Source organism: Microcaecilia unicolor, chromosome 10, assembly GCF_901765095.1.
Source record: "Microcaecilia unicolor chromosome 10, aMicUni1.1, whole genome shotgun sequence".
NCBI classification, from domain to species: Eukaryota; Metazoa; Chordata; class Amphibia; order Gymnophiona; family Siphonopidae; genus Microcaecilia; species Microcaecilia unicolor.
This window is the reverse complement of record NC_044040.1, coordinates 6,023,043-6,036,232: the sequence shown is the minus strand read 5'-3', so window position 1 is coordinate 6,036,232 and position 13,190 is coordinate 6,023,043. Positions and strand designations below refer to the sequence as shown.

Below are 13,190 nucleotides of genomic sequence, written 5' to 3'. Positions count from 1 at the left end.
TTGCTTTTTTGGCTACTGCTGCACACTGATACTACTTGCCCAAAAATCTAAGAATACGGCTACATCAGCAAAGGGTCAACTGGAGGCTTTAGAGCACAATTACTGACATCCCACTTACATGATGAATTCATTGGGCTGACAAACAGTGGTGGCCACACCTCCAAGAACAATCCAAGGGTTGACTACTGTTTGGCCACCAGTGACCGATGTACCAGCCTCCTCTGCTGCATCTTTGAATCCCTGGATAATTAGGGGCATCACCTTATCCCGTTCCTGTGAAGCAAAGTGCAAAATATAGAATGTCAGTCTCATTCCAGCAGTGTCCAACTCCATTTCAGAAACAGGCCAGGAAGGAGAGAGTGTACAACTGCCGACCTATCCAGAGACACACAGTATTATACCTGGCTGGATTTTGGCACAAAGTGCTGATGCAACTTCCCAGGGATCATACGGAACATTACGATTAGGACTTGAACCAAGATTCCTACCACTCTAGACTCTAAGCTCTTCATTGGCATAAGATTAAAGCACAGTTCTTTGAGTGGACTATGTCCTTGATTAACATTTTGTTTCCTCAACTTGCACTGCTGCAGTATGGGACTAGCAAGACACTGTCTCCCACTTTGCATGAAGGCACGCCCTGCCCCATATTTCACTATTTACAGCAGACGTTGGCTTCAGTTCTCAGGTCAGCGCGTACAGATAATCCTCAAGTGTCTCAAGTTCCTACTGTGCTTAAAGGTGCTCAAACAGACCAAAGAAAATTATGTTAAACCTCAGATTAGATGCAACTTTTAATTAATCTACCCTTATGTAACACTCTTCCTGGTTCCAGAGACTATTTAACTCTCCATTGTCCTAGTTGCAAAAAAGTGGTATAAATCAGTTTTCCCGGCAGGGTTCCCTTACTAATGTACCAAATGGTAGAACTCCCTCCCAAAACTAGTCAGATGGGAGCATAATTATTTGAAGTTCCAGAAATCCTTACAAACCTTTCTTTTAAATAAATGTTTTACTGATGGACCCCCTTATAAAGGGAGAATCCTAACGAAAGTGTCCGTTTCCATTCTTTTTCATTTCATAATGTTATTCTTTCAGATTATCACATTCAATTTAATCTTTGTTTAATTCAACCCTACAAGTCTTTTATACTGATGTATTCACTGACTAATTTGTACTGTTAGTTTAATAATATATTACATTGGACCCAATTTGATTGGGAAAATGTGGGATATAAATGAAATGAAAATCAATCAAGTCTTTCAGGACTTTCCCATGCTAATCATGAAAAATACAAACAGCTGCAGGTAGCAAAGAACCCAGTATATCTAAGCACAAAAACAGGATACAGAATTTAAATTTAAAAGGGCCATTTTTGCATTCCACTTTATCGCATGAAGCCAGTGCAAACTGCATTACAGAAACAGAAATAATGGGAGAAATTCTATAAAGCTATTTACGCATATGGAAAAGGGTTCTTACAAAATTGGTCAGGGGTACATGTAAAACGTAGGTGCGCCTACTTTAACACAATCTGTACATAGGCATTCTCATATTACCATTGGGCATACTTTGGATGGAGCTGCAATGTACATGCTTATGACACCGACATGTACATGCATAGAGAACATGCACAAACTGAACCTTCTCTGGAGCAGGTGCGCACTACGAGCCTGGCTCTAGGTGCCAATTATATAAAGGCCTATAAGTGCCTATGTTACTATTATCTTTAAATCATGTTTATTAAGTCTAATAAGAAAAAACCTCACAAATGTCAATGCATAACCATACCAAAAACTATATCATAATTCAGATCTCAGCACATCATACAATTCTGCTCACTGAACCTCATTTCGCCAACAGTTATAATATCTGTTCCCATCAATAAATGAAATGAAATCCAACTGAGCCTGGTGCGGATGCTGACTAGCAAGATTAATGTAGAATTTTCTAGTAGTGTCCCACTGCGCATACGCTGATGCCTCCCCACTCAACACACGAACGCGGGTCCTTCAGTCATATAAAATAGCTAAAAAGATTACAACTCCAAGGGGAGATGGAAGGGTATGTGAGAATACTTAACGTGCTGTCCTCATAGAACACCTGCTACAGGTAAGTAACTTCGCTTTAACCAAGGACAAGCAGGACAGTTGTATTCTCACAGCTGACAATCCCTTGCTACCAAGCTCACCGAAACAACGCTAGGATAACAGGGACTTGAAACGCTCTTAGGTCTAGGATGGGATGAAATCCCCCCATTTTCTTGGGCACAGGTTCAAACATATTGGCCTGTAGAAGGGCAGAGATTTCCTCTACAAGTACCTGCTTGTGCGGAGAGCTGATGAACGATGATGCTCTCGGTGGGCATTTTGGTGGTCTTTGACGCCAATGAAAGGCATAACCAAGACTGACTATTTAAAGAACCCACCAGTCAGAGGTTACAAAAGGCCACCTGTGTTGGAAAAAATTCAGCCTCCCCCCTACTGGTAGACCACCTGGGATGGTTACTTTGAGTATGGCTATGCTCTCCTGAAGCCAGTCAAAAGCTCACTCCTTGCTTCGACTAGGGAGCTGGCTGGGACTTCTGAGGTCTGGACTGACGAGGCCGAGAATGCTGTGCCTGGGGGTTCTGAAACATGATCAAGTTTTGACAGACCCATCAGAAGGCTGGCGGCTGAATTTTGAACAATTTGTAAAAACAGTGAACCATAGTTTTCAAAAGGCCTAAGTAGAATGAATTACAATAATCTAAAACCGGTTCCCAAGTTCTTCATCAGTGCATTTTTAAGGATAGGGTGCAATGGTACTATGGCCCCTTCCTTAAGGAGGTGACTCATAGTCCAGAATAAATAACACTTCTGCCTTGGGCTCCTCCTCAGTCTCTAGCTTAAAGAAGCCGTCTCTTTGATGAAACCAGTGAAAGAGACCCTCAGGTGGAGATTTATGTGGGGAGGGATCAGAAGATACCCCATAAGAAGTAATGAGGGTCTTCTTCTGAGTCTCATAAGTGGTCCCAGATTCCTCACAGAACTCAGACCAGACTGAGTCTGCCTGCCTCAGCTCAGTGGAACCATATTCATGCCCCAAAAAGCGCAAAGGTACAGCCCTACCCTCAGACACTGGGAAGCATCCTCTGCCCCCCCCCCCCCCCCTCCAAGACATCGAGAGCGGTACTGCACCTTTGCTAACAAAAAGGTCAAGGTGGTTTGTAAAAATTAAGCAAGAACTAAGAAAAACATTAAGATTCAGGACAAAGGCTATATATGTGTAACAATGCAGGCCGCTAGAGGCAAATCTAAGTAGTAGGTAGGTTGAATGCCAGCTGAAAGTAATGGGTCTTTAATCTCTTCACAGGCACAGCTGGAGCCTCAGGAAGTATCGGGGATGATCCACAGTTGGCGCCAAGCGCTCTTGATGCCCGTGGGTTGCAACTGCAGCATCTGAGTCAGCTCCTCCCTAAGCACGGCTCACAACTGGGCAGTTGAGAATGCGTTGGTGCCTAACCGGAAGCGGGAACCTGGCTACTCTGAGACTTGCACACCGGCATCTCTACCAAAGAGGGGGAGCGCTCCTCCTGGTGCCAGTACTTCTCAGGTACTGGTAATGCCGATGCCCCCGAGTTCCTGGTACCGTGCGTCGATGAGGACTGATGCTTATGTTCCTTGGGCTTCCCAATACCCACATCATGGTCCTTCGGTGCAGACGAAGACATCATCAAATTCATATGTGCCCTTGGTGTCAGGTCTGATTCTGACCGGTCCTGGGGCCTACTTTCAACACCTGAAGTCGAGACAGACGGAGAAAGCCTCAATGCCAGTGCACTCCCAGTGGTAGCTGAAGTCTTAGTAACCACTGAGTTTGATGCTTCCGGTGCCAGTGACTATGGACAAAACTTGAGGAGCCAAAAATCCCTCCTGCTGGACTTGCCATGCCCTCTGTGCCTCAACTGTATATACAAATAGAGAACAAGAATTAGGCTCATGGTCAATGCCCCAAGAGTGCGGGTCCGTCACGGAAATCACCCAATTACACCAGGAGCACCTTTTGAAGTCACTAGTGGTCTTCTTGGACATAGAGAAAAGGATTGTGGCCAAATTATACTCCTCAATTGTGAACTGTAAAAAAAAGGGTAGCGTTCAAACTGAGGTTGGTGCTACGGCCTAAACGGGCCTAGCAACTCGCGAAAAAGAAAGGGAACTTGAAGAGTCGAAAACACTATTAAATTTAAAGGGAAACAAAATGAAATAGAGGAATGAAAAATAATCACAAAAGGCACAAAATTATCTGCATGGGAAGGCACTGAGAATCAGAGGGGGGGGGGGGGGGGGGGGGGGAAGCACCAAAAGGAGAACACGATGATGCGCTCTCCCTGCTCCGAGAAAAAACAAAGACTGAGGCACCTGTGCTCACACATTGGGCAGGAAGGCACCACTGCATGCACAGAGGGATGGTGCTAGAAAATTCTACATTAATCTCGCTAGTCATCATCTGCACCTTTCAGATGATGTCACCCAGCTGTGAGAATACAACAGGCCTGCTCATCCTCGGAGAAAGCATAGACCAGAATGTTCCCATATTCACTGAAACACTGTCCCTTTCACTGTTGTAAGATCTTGTATACCCACTCTCTCCAGCGTTAATAAAATCATTTGTGTGTGCCACAGTGCCATTGTAGGTGCATCTGCTGTCATCCATACTATCAAAATAGTCTTTTTCGCCATTAATATCGCACATTTCATAAATCCTTTCATCCCTTTTTGTATAAGGAAAGTAATTACATATTCATGAAACAAAAACGTTCTGGAGCAAAACAAATTCTTCTAGACCATTATCTAGATTTTTATTTTTGTTGTTACATTTGTACCCCGCGCTTTCCCACTCATGGCAGGCTCAATGCGGCTTACATGGGGCAACGGAGGGTTAAGTGACTTGCCCAGAGTCACAAGGAGCTGCCTGTGCCTGAAGTGGGAATTGAACTCACTAGATGTTGCCAGAAATTCTGCACAACCTGGCAATGCCAGTACCATTATTGTGTTGACATTTAGGGCAAGCACCTGTGTCCTTCAGCTGCACTCTGTTTTAGGTGGTCACTTAAGGAGAGTTTAATTAGAAAATGGTCTGACCATGATAGGGGTGTTATTTCAATACTGTTATCCCAGAATTCTACCTCTATGCGGATGATGTGCAGCTACTCATACCTACTGCACAAGGACTATAATACCCCTTCTCCCCCAGGAGCTCTGAGCACTGCCTCTGTGGCATTCCGCTTGACCCATTGAGCAGAAGACCAGAGTTAGGAATTGAACTCAGGTTCCTCCTCAAGGCAGTGCAACCCACTGCCCCTGAAAAATGCTTGTTATATACCACCTTGTGTGAATTTCTTCAAAAAGGCAGTAAATAAAAATTACCGTTAATTTTTTTTGTGTTTGTGGTATCAAATTAGTTCTTTGACAATACAAGTGTGTATAAAGCTAATCTGTTAAATTCAAAGGATCCCCTGTGACACCCATGCTAAAAAGCTCTCTAAACGAAAATCCTCACACTGCAGGCTTGTCCTCTGTGTAACACACCTGAGGCTGTCACATTCTCTGCTGAACACTATAAGGGTAGTTCTATAAAAGGCACCTAAATTTAGGCACCAACTGCATGCATTGATTTATACAATAGGCGCACCTAAGAGTGTGAATGACATCACAAATTAGTATTTACAAGTGAATGCGCCAGACGCTATCCTATAAAACATGGCGTGTAACAGCAATTGGGCTATACCAGTGGGTGAAGCATGGGCAGGACTTGGGGTGTGATTGTATGTAATGATCTTAAGCTAGAAGTATGCTTGTACGCATAAAGAGAGGAATAGCCAGCAGGAAAAGAGATGATGGTGCCCCTGTATAAGACTCTGCTGAGACCTTATTTAGAACATTGTGTACAATGCTGGAGACCGCGCCTTCTAAAAGATAGAAACAGGATGGAGTTGGTCTAGAGGGTGGCTACTAAAATGGTGAGTGGTCTTCATTATAAAGTGTATGGGGACAGACTTAAAGATCTCAATATGTATACTTTGGAAGAAAGGTGGGAGAGGGGAGATACGTCTCTATGCAGCATAAATGCACAGGAAGGGAATCTCTTTCAAGAAAGCTCTAGAATGAATGGGCATACGATAAAGGTGAAAAGGGACAGACTCAGAAGTAACCTGAGGAAATACTTCTTCACAGAAAGGGTGGTGAATTTGAGGGTGGAGGAGGAGGAGACAAAAAACTATCTGAATTCAAGAAAGCTTGGGACAAGTACATAGGATCTCCAAGGGAGTGAACGAGAGAGAAGATGAAATGGATGGGCAGACTGGATAGGCCATATGGTCTTTATTTGCCTTCATTTTTCTATGTTCCACCTAACAATGCATGCACCTAACAGAATGGTTATCAGACCACGCACTGCAAGGCGCATAAGCTTATGCCTGACTTTAAGATGTCATGCCTAAGCTTCGGCATACCAAACCGACTTTCCATTACTATTTTATAACATGTTAGGTGCACCTTAACTTTACCAGTACAAACTCACACTATTTTCAAAGTATGAATTACAGTCTTTAAGAATTTATATGGTCAAGGTTCGCAATATATGACTCCTTTGATATTTTTATTGTCTTCCAATAGGGTAACAAAATCCAGCGACCTTATTACATTAGGGTTTCTGTCAATCAAAGGGGTTAAATGTAAACATATTTTTGAGCTTAATTTTCCCTTCATAGCTGCCAAGATGTGGAATGAACTTCCTTTAGATATTAGGTTAACAACAAATTATTTACAGTTTAGTAAGTGTCTTGGCTATTTCAAAAATACTTGCTGTGTTGGTCTATGGAAAGTAAGTGATTCATTGTATCTTCCCTAGATATAGCTAGGTTCATTTTGATATTGTTATCCGTACTGAACTGTAAATTGTATACGCGGACTATAAGTGATGTATTGGTATTATAGAACTGGCGCTAAGCACACTTCTTTGTTGCGCCGATATTTAAGCAGTCCGTTATAGAATTGCCCCCTGTAATGGAAGTGAATTTTAAAGATTGTTTTTCAACTCTGTCTGGACCGACCAGTGCACTCGGGGTCTGTATTGTTGATTAGAAAAAATTCTGTTTAAATGATTGTTTTAAATGTTACCTTAAAGGGTTGCTTTTCAACCCTGCTTTTGTCCAATAATACACTCTGAAATCTTGTCTTTAACTGAAAGTAACTTTTCTTGTAAATACAAAAATAAGTTGGAATGCAGAAGATAAGACACAGCTCTAACTAATTTGGTATGCAAAGGGGAGGGTGGCACTTGTTTCCCAGGCCCAGCTTGGCCAACTGGACTTGGGAGAGCATGTGACCACGTTCCCACAGGCCTAAGATTCTGTAACTTTCCTTAGCTCTGGACATGAGCTAAGAGCTTAATAAAAAGGGGCCCTCCTTGCGGTGAAACTCTGGGGTTCATCTGTGGGCAGACGTGTCGTGCAGAAGGTTTGTTCCTGGTCAATGAGACTCTGAGCTTTCGCCGCAACGGACCTCCCGGCTGATGAGATCAGAGCCTGAGCTTCCTGACCAGTGATGTATGTATAGTGTATTATTGCTTCATTTCCTGGTCTAATAACACTTTGCATTGCTTAGATGTAGAGACCAGTGATGTAATGATTGTTTATGATGGTTTCTCATTATTGTGTGTATATACCTTAATCATTGTAGAATTTAGCTCCTCGAATAAACGTGTCATTTACTTGTTACGAATCCAAAAGAATCCACGGTACTTATTGGGTAGTCTGTGTCAGTGAGACAGGCTGTAAATCCATAGCAGTTCACCCCCTTTATGTGTTTAAGTCTTGTCATTTCAGTCGAAACAAGTAAACAATGGAAAAATGTTCTTAAGAGATGTACAGTCAGTGCTGGTCTTACCCTGTCTGTCAGTTTGTTACTGATTCCCAGAAGCATCAGCATATTGTCGCACTCTGTAACGCCCATCGCATAAAGGTCACTTAGAACATTAGCACAGGCTATACGACCCTGCAAGGATGAAAGACAAAGTAAGCATGGTAGCAACATATACAGAATCACTTCACATGGTGGACCTTTTTAAGGGAAAGGGGAAAGGACTTGATTTACTGTCTTTCTGTGGTTACAATCAAAGCGGTTTACATACTATATACAGGAACTTATTTTACACCTGGGGCAACTGAAGGGTTAAGTGACTAGCCCAGGGCACAAGGACCTGCAGTGGGAATTAAACTCGATTCCTGGGCTACTCCTCATCCACAATTCTACTTTATTCTTAAAAGTTAAGTAAGTTTAAAAAAGGTATTCTCCACAGTGTACAATCAAATAAGAACGCAAGAACAGCCATACTGAATCAGATCAATGGTCCATCTAGCCCAGTAGCCTGTTTCCAACAGTGGCCAATCCAGATCAGTACCTGGCAGAAACTCCAAATAGTAGCAATATTCCATACTACCAATCCCGGGGGGAAGCAGTGGCTTCCCCCATGTCTATCTCAATAACATTCTTTAAATTTAGCACATATTTCCAAATCGAGTGTGTGATGTGTTTGACAAAACCAAGAGTTTTTGGGTGTCAGTTTGTGTATTTGTGAAACAATTTTAATGTGTACTCATATGTTCCTGTGAGTGTAAGAGAGAGAGGGTGTGAATTGCTTGTATGAGAGAGAAATGGAGTATGTGTGTATATGCTAATTTCCATCTTTGCCCTTTTTATTTATTTATTTATTTATTGGAATTTATTAACCACCTTTATGGAGAGATTCACCCAAGGCAGTTTAACATAAAACTTAATTTTCTTAACAGTATATTAGTAAAATGACCAAATAAAAGCGTAAATACAGTCAATGAGGTAAACATGGAAATGGCAAACAAACCTAACATGAAACATAATCAAAATAAACACACATTTCAGTACAATACAAACAATATCATAATAGCTAACATGGAAGAACATTCAAATAACAAAGACATAATACAATGTCAGAATAATACCAATGAAATACCTAATAAGCATTAATTAGAACATCTCAATAACAGATATGATGATAATGCTGTTCCTAAATACAATGAAACATCTTATGTAACGAGGGTCAAGTGCAGATATATAGATAAATAGATAGAACTTACCTTGAGTTTAACCACCAATACACAGTTAAACAAGATATAAGCAACTGGTCTAAGCTTACCCTAATGACCCAACTTAACTTAAGCCCACCCACATGATTCCTGCCCTGACGATTATTATACCTTTGACCATGTCTCACAATCTCCCTATGCTCATTCCTCAATCTCTTCCTCTCCATCCTTCCTACTCCTTACCCCTCCCAATCTCTTCTCCTTTTGCTCATCCTATCTTTGTTTACCTCTCCATTTTCAATTTACATATCCTCAAAACCCCACTACTACTATGTTTACTACAACTTGTAACATTCTCCTTCAAGACTTTGTAATTCTATTTACTATGTAAGCCGCGTTGAACCTGCTATGTGTGGGAAAGCGCGGGGTACAAATGTAATTAATAATAATACAGAGTGTGCGGCAAGGTAGTCCAGAGGTGGAAAGAATGGTCAGTCATCACATGTATTAAAGGACTGGGAGAACAGCCAGACTGTCACGTGCTTTCTGAATAGAGATAGTCTTGAGTTTGACATAGCCCCTCTGGGAGTAAATTCCAAAGCATGGGGTCTACTCCCAAGAAGGCTCAATGGCAGGTATCACATCGTACAATTTCTTTAGTTGAGAGTACAGCTAGTGATGCTCCAGGTCTCAAAGGTGTATAGAGGACTAACTTATTCTTCAAGTTTCCTGGTTCATTTTGTCTGTCTGAGGACCTTGAAAAATCAGAGTTTTAAATTTAGCCAGTAAAGTACTGGTAGCCAATATAGTTTTTGCAAGAAGGGTATGATGTAGTCATGCAGCTTGCAGCCTTCTATCAGTTGTGCTGCAGCATTCTGAATTAGTTGGAATGGTGCAAACTCATTTTGGTTTGGCTAATGTACAGGGCATTACAGTAGTCTAGTCATTATGTTATCATAACATGGACCATTGTGGACTCATCTTTTCTTCAATATATGAAGAGATATTTCAAAGCTGCCTTAGGTCATAGGGACAATTTTTAAAGGCTGTTTGAATTTGCAGGATCAAAGTAAGTGATGAGTCCAGCAGTATCCCAAGATTCATAGCTTGTCATTTTAGAGGGAAGTTCTTACTTCCCAAAAGGTATTTTGAAGTCAGGTACTTGTCAATTTGTGTTAAGAGCCCACAGAATCTGGGTTCAGGCAAATTTTTTTTTTTGCCCATTCCTGAGTTGCAATTAGACAGGCAGTCAGTTTACTTGAAGCTGTGGGTAGATCTGGATCAATGGGTATGAGTAGTTGCACATTAGGGTAGACAAAAATTGTGTCTATTGATCAGAGCAGCTCAGCCAAAGGCTTAAGGTAGTTATTAAGTAAAAAGGGACAATTTAGTGTCCAAGGTGATGATGTGCTGTTACTGAACATAACTGATAGTTGTCTGACAAATAGAATTTGAACCATGTGTAACATTTTGTCAATGATTATTATGGTGCAGGAGGTAATGGTGCTGGGGCCACTTGATAACAGTGATCATAGTATGATCAGATTTGATATTGGCATTTGAGTAAGTACACACAGGAAATCCAGTGCCACAAATGGTATTCAAAGCTGACAAGTCAGAGAAACTGAATGAAATCTCTATAAACCTGGAGAACATAATGACGAAACTTGACAAATTTGACAATGTAACACCAATTAAAAAAAAAAAAAGTTCCAGTGGAGATCCAGGAAATTATAGAACGGTGAACCCGATGTTGGTGCCGAGCGAAATGGAAGAGATTATAAAGAACAAAATTACAGAGCATATTCAAAAGCATGGATTAATGAGACAAAGCCAACATGGATATAGTGAAGGGAAATCTTGCCTCACCAATCTGCTACATTTCTTTGAAGGGGTGAACAAACATGTGGATAAAGGTGAGCCAGTTGATATTGTGTATCTGGATTTTCAAAAGGTGTTTGACAAAAGTACCTCACGAAAGACTCCAGAGGAAATTGGAGAGTCATGGGATAGGAGGTAGTGTTCTTTTGTGGATTAAAAACTGGTTAAAAGATAGAAAACAGAGAGTTGGGTTAAATGGCCAATATTCTCAATGGATAAGGGTAGATAGTGGGGTTCCCCTCGGGTCTGTGCTGGGACTGATGCTTTTTAACATATTTATAAATGATCTAGAGATGTGATTAACTAGTGAGGTAATAAAATTTGCTGATGACACAAAGTTATTCAAAGTTATTAAATCGCAAGAGGATTGTGAAAAATTACAAGAGGACCTTATGAGATTGGGAGACTGGGCATCTAAATAGCATATGACGTTTAACGTGAGTAAGTGCAAAGTGATGCATGTGGGAAAGAGGAACCCGAACTATAGCTATGTAATGCAAGTTTCCACATTAGGAGTCATCAACTAGGAAAGGGATCTAGGTGTCATCGTTGATGATACACTGAAATCCTCTGCTCAGTGTGCGGCGGCAGCTAAGAAAGCAAATAGAATGTTAGGTATTATTAGGAAAGGAATAGAAAACAAAAATGACGTTATAATGCCTTTGTATCACTCCATCGTGCGACTGCACCTCAAATATTGTGTTTAGTTATGGTCACCGCATCTCAAAAAAGATATAGTAGAATTAGAAAAGGTACAGAGAAGAGTGACAAAAATGATAAAGGGGATGGGACGACTTCCCTATCAGGAAAGGCTAAAGCTGGAGAAAAGATGGCTAAGGGGAGATATGATAGAGGTCTATAAAATAATGAGTGGAGTGGAACGGGTAGATGTGAATTGCTTGTTTACTCTTTCCAAAAATACTAGAACTAGGAGGCACGCAATGAAGCTACAAAGCAGTAAATTTAAAATAAATCAGAGAAAATATTTCTTCACTCAATGTGTAATTAAACTCTGGAATTTGTTTCCAGAGAATGTAGTAAAAACAGTCAGCTTCGTGGGATTTAAAAAAAAAGGTTTGGATGACTTTCTAACGGAAAAGTCCATAGACCATTATTTATCAGCGTTAGATAAAGCCAGGACTTCCTTCAAATACTTCCTAAACAGTATATCTGTGGATAATAATGTGCAAACAGGAAAATTCAAAAATCTCAAATTGGTAGCTCTAGTCTGATTTTCTAATATTTCTGTCTACGCAAAAAGAAGCTCTCTTTAATTCCAGTTCTTGGTTGTTGCAGCAAGCTAATCTGAGAGGAAATGTCCAATTGCTGGATTTTAAAGTCCAAATCACCCTCCTTACAGACCACTTGTTGAGAAAACTCAGAGGAGTTGTACTCAGTGGCGTAGGAAGGGGGGGGCGGTGGGGCGGTCCGCCCCAGGTGCACGCGCTGGGGGGGGGGGGGGTGTCGGCTCGCTGGTTCGCTGCTCTTTCTGCCCCGGAACAGGTTACTTCCTGTTCCGGGGCAGAGAAAGCAGGGAAGCAGCAGAGCCGACGCAGCTCCCAGTGACGTGCACTGGGGGCGGATCAGCCCTCCCGCCTGCCCCCCGCTGAAAGGTAGGGTGCGTTTCGGGGGGGGGGGGGAGGGGGGCCCAGCGGCGACCCGCCCCGGGTGTCAGGCACCCTCGCTACGGCACTGGTTGTACTGGACCTTGCAGCATTGCTTCAGTCCTCTCTACCACCTTCCACACATCAAATAAAGATATTTGTCAAACATCAACTTTCACTGTTGGTGCTTCTTTAGGAAATTCAACAGCCTTCAAAGAAACAACAGTTGAAGATGGATGTGGCAATGGCTGAAGCAAAACTGAAGCACCCCCATCAGATTGGCAGGGGATCCCTGGGTACGACTTTGGCATAAGGTATGGAGGGGTTTCATAGAGTTGGGTGCAAGCAAGAGGAAGACAGAAAGTAAGGGACAGATGAATCACACAATCAAGTGCTCTAACTACTACATTATGCTCAGAACACAAAACATTAGTTTCAATGAAATGAATGTAGTTGGTTCCCCCCCAAAAAAATCTTATAAATATAATTTGATGTAAATAAAAATCACTAGTCTTTCAGTCTGCCTATTTCCCCTATCTACTAGGGTAGGGTATTTAGGGCTGTAGTTATCAATGTGGACTACTGTTGAGTTATTTTACCAC

At 41.7% G+C, this 13,190-nt stretch overlaps 1 protein-coding gene across 1 annotated transcript in view; it reads right to left on the bottom strand.

The window, feature by feature from the left end:
- The window catches only part of LOC115478399 (selenide, water dikinase 1-like), a 39,617-nt gene that overhangs the window by 25,140 nt on the left and 1,287 nt on the right, over positions 1 to 13,190 (bottom strand). Inside the window, exons 2-3 of the mRNA XM_030215699.1 lie at positions 7,929 to 8,036; positions 119 to 273 (exon numbers count right to left, since the gene is read on the bottom strand). Of these exons, the coding sequence (XP_030071559.1) occupies positions 119 to 273; positions 7,929 to 8,036 (263 nt within the window). The remainder of the gene's footprint in view (positions 1 to 118; positions 274 to 7,928; positions 8,037 to 13,190) is intronic.